The 11,006-nt window shown below is 44.3% G+C and overlaps 1 protein-coding gene across 2 annotated transcripts; it reads right to left on the bottom strand.

Annotated features, from left to right (window-relative positions):
• Positions 1-5,094: 5,094 nt before the first annotated feature.
• On the bottom strand, positions 5,095-10,406 carry LOC123076912 (putative disease resistance protein RGA1). Of its 2 annotated transcripts, XR_006436290.1 has the most exons (4): positions 6,368-10,406; positions 5,948-6,288; positions 5,692-5,822; positions 5,095-5,579 (listed from the first exon to the last, which is right to left on the bottom strand). XR_006436290.1 is itself a non-coding variant. In XM_044499065.1 (3 exons), the coding sequence occupies exons 1-3, from the start codon at positions 10,259-10,261 to the stop codon at positions 5,807-5,809; spliced, it is 4,251 nt and encodes a 1,416-aa protein (XP_044355000.1). In that variant the 5' UTR covers positions 10,262-10,406; the 3' UTR covers positions 5,095-5,806. The 2 variants fall into 2 exon arrangements, 1 of the variants encoding a protein (XP_044355000.1); XM_044499065.1 differs by having other exon boundaries at positions 5,095-5,822.
• Positions 10,407-11,006: the final 600 nt, after the last annotated feature.

Genomic DNA, 11,006 nt, shown 5'->3' with positions numbered 1-11,006 from the left:
TTAGTCCTAGGAGTGATACAGGTTGTCAAGTTTTATGTTGTTGATCTGCTTCAGGCCATGTTTCTCTGTTTCTTGAGTTATAATTGTTTGCAGAATATTGTGTGAGAGTTCCTGATTCTTTTCCTTTATTAAAGAAGCAAACACATATTGTTTTCTTCAAAAGATTGACAGCTTGGACTTTGAATTTGCCGTATGTTAGTCATACTAATAATTTCTGGACCAGTTTAATAGTTTTTGTAGGATCATAGCAAAGAATTATAGCACCAGCCACTTTATTTAATGATAGATTTTTTTTAGCATCTACTTGTTGTACTAAAGTATCATGGTTTTCTGAATTTAATATGTAAACGTGTCACCATTGGGCACACAGCTCTCATCTCCACTCTCTCTCATCCGCTAGGGATGGAGGGGCTGCCGAAATCCACCTCGAGGCAGAGGGGTAGGCAGAAGGATGGTGGGCGTTCCACTCGACGGCGAGCCATGGGTGATGGCGATCTCAACGCAAAGTTTTCCGATCTGCCCGTCTTCAAGGGCGTGGAGCGACGGAGGTTGTCTCCCTCCTTCCACACGGTCGCAGCATCGGGAGAGGATTCAGCCCCCGTGTGGTTCTGCACCAAGGTCAGTGACGAGGGTGATTGGTAGTTCACGCTTACTATGGATGATTAGTGGAAGTATGTAGCAAACAAGTGCTTACAGTAGGAACATGAAAAGGCTGGCTTGATGCAGTTATGTACTGTATCAGTTCTGAATTACCCCTACTTGTGCAGTTTCTGTCAAGAATGGAATCTATGAGTTCTGGAACTGGTTTGATGATAGGACATGGTAAGAGCCTCACAGACAGCTGAATAATTTAATAATGTGCGGGTTATTTGTAAAGCGGAAACACAGTTAGAATACATGGCTGAATTATCTTCTGCTGCTTCTATTTTAAGTATCCCCTTGGTCGTGTGATCGGTAACACTATGTATCCTGGGTTGACTTTGACAGCTGGAAGCATTTGGTGGCATGTTACTGAAAAATGTGCCTGAAAGATTTGATCGGTCTACTAAGTTGGTAAACGCTCTGAACATCCAAGTGTTGGTGGAGACCGTTTGCGTGTTACTGCTCCAATTTTCTCAGCAGATGCTTCCTGGGCTACTTACCTCTTGATAAAGGTTGTTTTTTCACAGAAGCATGTATTCTCACAGTAGCCAGAGTGTATCGCTTTTTTATCTGGTAATTCTGTTCTCGTTAATGTTAATTTTTCTGTAGGAAGCAAAGGGCACTGGAGCTGGATGGATGCCAGTAGCCATTCTGGCAATGGTAAATTGCACTTGATTTATAGATGTTTTCATTTTCATATGCCATGGTCTAAGTGGAAATATAAAAACTTTTCGATGAAGCTAGGGATGCCATTAAGTAGCTTTAGCTTTACCTGTCTTTGGGTGGGAACATTACACTCTTCAACAACGAAAGAGAGGGCGAGAGGTGATCCTTCTGCTCTTTACTTGTGAATCTCTATTTCTTACTAGCTCGGGGAACTTGCACCCAACAAACTAATGGATGATCTTGCAAACCTCATCAAGTATATTAGTAGTTACACTGTGAATTTGAAAGCAAAAAAATATTGTACATTTGTTCATGTTAAATTTAGATGTGTTCTTGGGCAATAATTGATGGTAGATAATACATGATGGGGGATGGCCTTCATTGCTACAATTACTTTTCCTATCCCTCCTTAGTTTCTTTTATGTATATTAGTTTCTGTTTGCCCCTTTGTTTTTAGGGGAAGTTTTCTTACTGCCACAGCTTGGTTGTTCTAACATGACAAAATGTTGGATTTATTATCCTGGTAAATACTGGATACTAGCTCATTTTACTTCAGCTCATAAGGAAAGGGATCTGTATGCAAAGCGTGTCATGGGACGGTATGCTGGAATAAACGCATATAGCCAGTTCATGTTTACCCTTTTCTTTACACATATGATTGGGACTAGCAAATTCACATATACAAATATGTTTCTAGAGCAAGGATGAGAAGCACTCCATACACAACCACAATTGATGGGATGACGGGACTTGAGGTCAAACCACACAGGTTTCGCTTGTTGATATTTCTGGCATATACTTGATGAAATATACATAAATATGTGTTCTTTCGTATAGGTTTGCACCATAATCAAGCATCAGTTCAATGGGAACTGGAATGATGAAAACACTTGTCGTGCCTCGGAGTGTGGCGCCGAGGAGAAGGACGAGCAGTCAGTGGTGTCTTCGTCTTCGCCGATTGTGCTGGTGTGTTATTCCTTTCCCTGCTCCGCCGCCTAGGATACTCCACCACGGGATTCGAGTATGGCCTTGCCTTGGATGGGTTGAGGATGATCAGTACGTCTGGATTTTGCCATCCTTCTTGGTTGTGATTTTCATTTGTTTTTCCTTCTCGTTTAGCTTCTCTTCTATGCATGGTGTATATGCCCTTCGGAGGATTGTGTTAATGCATCAAATAGGATGTGTGCACCTATTTTATCATGGATCTTTGATCCACAATCTAACAATTTTTTGTTCTGATGGCTGCAATTATGTGACACAGAAGGTGCTTCTTGCTTGTTTGTTCAAATGGCTAAAAGAAAATACCCCCTTCTTTTTATAGTACACATTCCCTTGACATACATTCCAAAAAATTTAAGCACCCACATTTTAATTTATTTTGGCAAGGCCAGGGCTGGGGGAATCCCCACATTATATATCTGCTTATATTTCAGTTTAACACTTTTGAGCAAGTTGTTCTTTATGATGTGTTTCTGTTAAGTGGAGTAGCTTTTTTTAACATATGCCGCTCATTTGGGCTGCATATGCATGTTCAAAAGTACATCGGCAAGATTTGTGCACCCATGATGGCCGCGCCCCTGCCACTAGTCCTGGACAAGTATCACTTGCTCGGCCTGGCTTCCTGCTTGCTTAGTATCAGTTGTTCTCCAAACCGTAGCAGATTGCAGAATATCTTCAACCGGAGACAAAGAAACGAGTGGAGGAATGGTGACAGCACTCGATTCCAAAACCTGCTCAGCCTGACTTCCTGATTCACTGAACGTTCTAAGTCTCAAGTATGCATTCCAAGATGCTCTCCAAGTTTCGATTTTTTCTGCAGCCGTATTTGTCGTCTATGCATCCAGTTAGGTGCTAGTGAGCTTCCTCCCTCATCAATCTCCATCCGTGTGCATGACGACTTCTTTATTCAAAGTCTTTGGCGGCGACCGTTTCTTGTCGCGGCTTGATTGCCTGCTTATGCGTGCACGGTCTTTGCTTGCATGGAATGTGACGTCAAGACCGTGATGTGCATTTATTGCTGGGATTGTGGAAAGTGGTGGCGGCATATCCTTCTCGAGCATCGGGGTGAGAATTCTATGTCTAATTCTAGTTGATTATCTCTGACGGGGATGATATTCTTGCGTCGTTGCCTTGTTGAAGGCATTGCTTGAATTTGTTAGGATGAAAACTTAGGATCTGGCCTTCGGTGGTTGGATACAGAGACGTCAACGCTTGAGCAGTGTTTCTTTTCTGAAGGCATTACTATTGGAGAACATTCCTTGCTGTCCTTGTGATGTCAAAAGATATATATAATTATTGCTCTAGTTTTTTATCACTATTCTGATCACTTCGAACTTTTTTCGCTCCGCCTAGGCAAAACTTTGCTCTTTGCCAATACAAAAAATGTTCACAAAATAAAATATATTTGCGAATTTGAGAACTTGTTCATGATATTGAAAATTGTTCACAATTAAAAAATGTCAAATTCAAAATATGTTCGTGTATTAAAAAATGATCACCGAATTAAAAAGTATTCATTAATTTAAAAATGAAAAAGGAAACAAAAGAACAAATGGAAATGAAAAAAGAAAAGAAAAAACTAAACTAAACGAGAAAAAGGAAAGAAAACATAGAGAGAAAAAAACCGATTCATAAACCTTCCGAAACTTGGAAAGGGAGTCTCTTACATGCATCGGCCCAGTCTTACCTACACGAAGTACAGAGGGGTACACGTTGCCTGACTACCCGTCGACATGTGCGGGAATTTCCATGCAAAAAAAAAAAGACATGTGCGGGAATTCTTCTTTTTTTTGGGAGGGAAATGTGCGGGAAATAGGATCACCCGGGCGGAAATGGGCCACCCACCACACAAGGCCGTGGCAGCCCACGATGAGGCTCAGACCGAACAAGCCCAGTGGCGATGCTCAGCTCACATCTCGTTTTTACCCACTCATAAAAAAAATATCCTTTTTACCCCTAATAAAAAAATAGAAAGCTCACCTCTGGTTTCCGTCTCCCCAGGCGGCCGCGGCAACCCACCATGGATCAGCGCGGCGGCCAGTGGAGAGCTCCCCGTCAAGCCCTCCCCCAATCTCCACGGTGCCACCACCGGCTCGGGCGACGCACCCTCATGGCAGGGGCGCAGGCGGAGCACCGGCAACGCTCCCATAGGTGATCGCAACGCTTACATATAGAGAACTGCTCCATTGCTCCTTCGCCAACAAAGCAGAGGCATGTATGAAGCAGATCAAAGCACACTTAAATCCTTGGCGTGTTGTTGTTTTTGTTACAAGTTCCAAAGTTTGCAGGATCATCTTGGTAAGTGTCACAAGATTTGGCTAAAACTGTAAAACAAAAGGTGAGCAAACTGTTATACAAGCCACAGGCAAGAAACAACACGAGCTCAGCCAAACTTTTAGCCTGAATAACTTTTGAAGGGTAACATCCAAATGTGTAGAAATGTTTGATCATGTTCGGGACAAAGCATGTTTAACACTAAAGTTAGCTTACAACTTTTGAAGCCAGGCAAGGATAGTTTGCCGAATCATCCAAGATTTCAGATAATTATGTACCATTACCAACTTCACTGAACCATTGCATACACACAAGCTTCAAGCCAAACCTCCTAAACGTAGCAGAGTTAACAAAGGGAACCTGTTTGTTTGTGCAGCAAAGAAAATTTGTGTCCATGTTTCACGCGCAAGTCAATGAGCAGAGTCAACATGGCAACTCTTCTATGCAAAGCAAAGAGCAGCCACATCTACTGTTGTGACTTGATCTTTCTGGAAACATTTTACTGGCAGCAGCTTTAACAATACCGGGACATGCCAAGCTCTTGAACAAAGAAAATAATATGGACAAGCTGTATAAAATGTCTAGAAATGACGCTAAAGATAAACTTATCAGTAACTCTAAGATAAAGTATTGACATCTCTAAATAGCAGAGTGACCACAGAAGGTTTGCTTTCTCTGCTATGGACATGCCCAACTCATCAGTAACTCTAAGATTACTTCCCTTGCATTTTTTTTCTTCAGTGCAATTTCCACAACCGACACTATCTATACTTAGCTCTGGATCATGACTTGGTGACATCTCCAATAACCTAGCTTGGGATTCTCAAGGAAACAGTCTAGTTTGGTGACCACCTACCCGTGTGCACGCAGGGAAAGAATTTAACCTTTGCAACGCCTCATCGTCTGGCGGACATGGGCAACAGAAATAGATGCTGATTAGAACCCTGTCTGCTATGAGAAAGCAGGTTTCTGGTTCCCTTTTAGCCTGATATGGTGGCCTGCAAGCCAACCAACCAAAAATCACTACCTCCAGAAGAGAAATCTTTTAGAAGCCTGATGCAGGCCTCCCATGAGTATTTCCGAATCTGGACAGGGTCCTCACGAAACCACCTTCACTTCCGGACTTTCATCAGAGAGATGTTTCTGCCACTTGCATGAAACAAACAACAAATCACCACATGGATTTAGTAGCTCGAAAAATTGTAATTTCCATCAGAATGGACCCTCATCTTTTCTGGTTCCTGTGAATGAATTAAGCCAGCAAAAAAAATAAACTTGGGTCAGCATTATTACTGGTTATTCAGTAACAATAAGATTCTGCGTGTATACATACAGTAAATAAATAAATAAAATCAGGAAATAGTACCTAAAATACAGCCGTAACATCTTGCATATACTTATGAATTTGCCTGCATGTCTATCAACATAAACACATCTAACGTTTTTCGTCTTCCTGCATTGTTCCTTTAGTTCTGTACTGCAGTTGCTCACATACAACTCCTGTAGGGAAGCTGGCAGGCCCTTTTCTGGCAATGAGAGAATTCCTGGACAAGCCTTAATCGATAATCTCTTGACGGAGGAAAGAAGATGCAGCTCCTTAGGCAGCGATAGGAGATCAGTGCAATAGCAAAAATCAAGAGTATGAAGAGATGTTAGGTGACAAAGTGCTTTGTCCTGTTCTTCTGTGAAGCATCTCACATTCTTTGCCTGCAGAGAATGAGGGCATGAGAAACCATTACATATTGAGTAGGTTTGAAACATCAATCCAAATATTATTCGTTATTACCATGAAAAACACTACATATTGGAGAGAGGGGAGGCTCTTGCAAATTGCCGTGTTAAAGAATGAAGTGTTATCGATCTCAAGCTTTTCCAGATGCAGTAAAAAGTACAGATCCTGGTCCTGCCCATGTGATGAAGAAGGGCTGCAGTTTATGGCCAAACTAGGGCATTCAAATATCCGCATGTGCTTGATACTGCAGAGGGACCCCGTACCGTCCAGAGCAGATAACCTAGAACATTTCTCGACAATCAATGTTTCTAAAGATGTGCAAGGATAAAGAGCAACGGATGTTAGCTCTGGACTCCGTGATACCGACAAGATGGACAACAAGGTGAGATTAGAAAGCATGGAGGTCAGCAACTTGTTATCCATGTGAGTAACCAGAAGGTCTTGTAGCGATGGTGGTAGAAGGGGGCAGCTGCCACTAGATTTCTCCTTTTCTGTCATTATGGAGATGAAAAACTCAGGGCATCCTGTTATATGTAGTGTTTTGAGTGACACAAATCCAAGAAAACTTTCACTGCCCCGGAGAACCAGATCTGGAATGTCCTCTATGCACAAATACTGAAGTCGATTTAAGAGATCAGATGGGATTTGCAACAAGCCATCAGTTGTCCAGTCGTGGTTGTCAGATGTTATGGAGCTCACATTCCCAGCAATCAGACCACCAATTGCCAAGGATGCTATTTTTGGACACTTTCTAATAGTCAAGAAATAAAGGAGGGGCAATTGCAACAGCAAGTCAGATAACTGCTTCCCAGTGATACCACATGCTTGGATGACAAGCTTCTTGAGCAATGGTGAGAAGATAGTTTCACCTCGTTGGCCATATGGATATACAGGCAGGAAAAACCTTGGGCAGTCCATAATTACCAGCATTTCTAAGGAGAGAAGCTGACAGAAAATTTCCCATGGCAGATATTCAAAATCCAGAAAGCTCGAAATTGTTAATTTCTCAAGAGCACTGAGTCTGCAGCCAGTCAAAACTAATACTAATATCTCATCCAAGGTTCTCACACTAGCACCCCCCTTGATATGCAATGCTCGCACAAGTAATCTGATGTGAGGAAATGCTCCTACTCCCTCAATAGACATTGTGAATAGAGATTTCATCTCACCAAACTGGGGTAAGTGAATAAGCTGAGGACAATTGTAGATGTTGACACGACGGAGACAGCCGAAGTGAAAGCCTTTGCCACTGGAAGAAGATTGTGGTGATGCAAATGACCTTAGTTTAGGGCAATCTCTTATTACAAGTTCTTCTAGACATGGAAAAAGGACATGCTTTTCAGATTCAGCCCAATCTTCGCAGGACATAATTGGTACTTCTGTTGAAGCAGACAATTGAACCAAATCCAGTGTTTTAAGGAGTGGAAATTGCCCAAATGGCGGAAGTAACTCCCATTTTGTGCAATTCTCCAGATAGATAGACTCTAAGCTGGTGAGCGGAAAATTGGAGCTCAACCATGTTGGGGAATAAATACCTCCATAACTAGTTATATGAAGGCGCTTAAGCCCGCAATGTGGATGAAGACCCTCAAGCACCTTTGCCTCAGTTATAGAACTCACATCAAACCGGTTCTTACACCATGATAGCAGCAAATCATGGATGTATATTTTGTCCCTTAATCCAGCATTCATAGACTCCTCCCTGCTTCCCACATTCTCCAGATTGTAAATTGCAAGTGATCCTCCCAATTCTCTTAACCCGGTTAACTGTTCAATCTGAAAGTCTTTAGTCTTTCCCACTCGGAATTCCTTCAGCTCTTGGAGCAACTTTAGCCTCCCAACTCCAGCAATCTTTGCATGCAATTCACCTCGAGCAACAAAATGCCTCAGATTTACAAGATTACTCATCCCATGTGGTAAAGTAGAAAGGTGCACCCAGTATTCTACATCAAGAACCTGGAGGTGATAAAGTTGGCATATAACCTCTGGCAAGGGTGTGCCAGGAACACTGGATATTAGTTCGAGGTAGCGAAGATGGATTAACTTGCTGAAGTTACAGATTAGAGAGTCTATGCTATAACTTAGCGTGGGCAACCTCAATACGCGAAGATACCGCACTTCTTTGAATACCTTGGAAAAAGTTTCAGAAAACTCTTTGTCATACTTTCCAAATAGCATTAAGGTGCTCAAATTTTTGGTCTGCACTTTTTCACCAATGTAAGCCAGCTTTCTCTGAAAGTTATCACTGGGAGAAAAACTGCACGCATGTGGGTTCCACTTATAGGCAGATCTTGTATTGATAGATAGGTGTCGAATAGTTGCATGACCTGTTCCACTTCCTGAATCAAAATTGTCCATCATATGGCATTCTTCTAAAGAAACTATATGTGCCAGGTCATGAATGAGATCATGCATAGAGTAGTATGTACTTTTTTGGAAAAAGCCTCGGTCCACTAAATCATTCAGGTAATGATAACCAGTTTTCTCCATTCGCTTACTTCCAGAAGAAATAAGACCTTGTGATATCCAAATGCGAACCAAGTCCAGCCCATCAAACATGTGACCCTTGGGAAATAGTGCACAATAAGAAAAACACCTTTGGAGACGGAAAGGCAAGTGTGTGAAACTAAGTTTCAATGCTGGGATGATATCATCCGGCCCTTGCTGTAGCTTCCATTCATCACTTTGCAAAATTGACATCCAGTGGCCACCATCAAGGTCTCTTCTCAACAGGGCGCCAACACTTTTTGCAGCTAAGGGGTAACCCTTCAACTTGTTGGCTATCCTCTTCCCAATAACCTGTAAGCTTGGATGTCCTTCATATTTCTCATCACCAAATGCACATGATTTGAACATAAGCCAAAAGTCATCATCTTTCAGGCCATCTAAATGGATAGGGTCCATAGTAGAAATCATTTTTACAACCGAATGATTTCTTGTTGTGACCAGGATGACATTGCCATTCATCGAACATCTTAGTGGTGCTAACAGCTTGTCCCAGCGGCTTTTATCATTGTCTTCCCACATATCATCCAAAACAAGGAGTAGTCGTTTCGACTTCAAATCCTCGTCAAGAATCTCTTGGAGTTTATTCAGGTTTGTGATTCCTTCATGCTTGCTTGCACCAGTTGATAGGCAGTCCAGCATCTCACGAGTGAGCCTTACTTCATCAAAGTCGGCAGACACCGAGATCCATATCCGCTTGCTGAAGCAACCTTGCACTCTTGCATCGCTATAAACGAGCTGCGCTAGAGTAGTTTTCCCAACACCGCCATTACCCACAATTGGAAGGACTGACAAGTTGACACCACAAGCCTCAGCGCTGACGAGCGTCTGCACAATGTGCTCCTTTACAGCGTCTCTCCCAAATATCTTTGGCTCGGTAACGTAAGCTGTTGTCCAGCCACGGCAATCCATACCAGCAGCCTGGCCACTGCAAGTGACAACAGCGTCCAACCTCTCCATCTTGATTGCCTCACGGACATCGTCTCCAGCTTCACACATCCGCCTCAAGATGTCATCAATTCGGACGGTAGCATCCTCATCTCCACCAAGTCGCGCCCTCTTAGCGCCACGAATCTTGGAGACCACCGACTGGACGGCGGACAGCGAGGAGGAAGTGTCACTAGCCTCGTCCGGATGGAGCTGGTGGTGGATCTGGTGGTAGAGCATTTCGTCGAGCAGGTTGTCTGCGTCGCAGGCGAGTCGATGGAGACGGCGGAGGGAGCCGAGCAGGGCCTCGCTGCGCGCCCTGGGCACGCGCTCCTGAGCCGCGGAGAGGACGAGATGGAGGCTTTGCAGGCGGGAGCGGAGGCGGTGGACGTCGCCTCCGGGATCCGGATCGGGGCCGGCGGAGCGCGCGACGGCCCAAGCGGCGTCGATGCCGTCGCTGACGAGCTTCTCCAGGACGACCTGGACTAGCCAGGACGCTGCGCCCACGACATCCATGGGCGCGGTGGCGGCGGCGGACGAGAGAGATCCGAGGATGTAGGGATGGCGTGCAGAGCTTGAGCACCAGAGCTTATCTGTAGCAGTAGCCGAATTCGCCGTCTAGTCTGAGTGTGTGAGGTACTGGGTGAAAATTCGAAGGAACTGCATTAATTTTTTGGGGGGAACTGCATTAATGGAAAGGTAAGAGCGACTGACCCTGTAAAATCTCGACCCGCAAAACGCGTTTGCAGTTTGACAAAGATTTTGTTTGTGGGTCGAGAACGAGTGGGGCCGAACAAAAACTATAGATGAAACTGCATAATTTGAAAAAACAGTTTCGCGGGAGAAATTGCACCACGTACTACATATATTTACATGATCAAACACTACAAACACTAGTTCATACTACATATTACATCAGTACTAGTACTAGAGGGGTGGGGATCTCACGGCGCCGAGCTCGCGGCCATGGACGACGTCGTGGAGGAGCTCAATCCTCCTCGCCGGAGCTGCCGAGGTCGATGTACTTCGCCCTCTGCTCCTCGCAGATGCGCCGCCACTCGTCGTCCTTCTCCTTGGCGGCGAGGTTGGCCGCGACCGCCTGCCGGAACTCAAGGTCTTTGAGCTCCTCGTGGTGGCGCCGGCGCTCCGCCTCCTCGCGCATGCTCCGCTCGGCAATGGCAGCCGCAACCGCATCTACATCGGCGACGAAGTCCTCTGGCCCGACGACTCCGCGGCGGCCAAGCTCCTCGGGCTCCTCCTT

The sequence above is a fragment of the Triticum aestivum genome, chromosome 3D, assembly GCF_018294505.1.
Source record: "Triticum aestivum cultivar Chinese Spring chromosome 3D, IWGSC CS RefSeq v2.1, whole genome shotgun sequence".
Classification (NCBI taxonomy): Eukaryota; Viridiplantae; Streptophyta; class Magnoliopsida; order Poales; family Poaceae; genus Triticum; species Triticum aestivum.
This window is presented reverse-complemented; position numbering and strand designations above follow the sequence as displayed.

Excerpts from the sequence above, each read along its gene's own strand:
- LOC123076912 (XM_044499065.1), bottom strand. The coding sequence starts at position 10,261 with ATGGATGTCGTGGGCGCAGCGTCCTGGCTAGTCCAGGTCGTCCTGGAG. Across the intron at positions 6,289-6,367 it reads AATATGTAGTGTTTTTCATG|GCAAAGAATGTGAGATGCTT; the intron begins GTAATAACGAAT and ends CATTCTCTGCAG.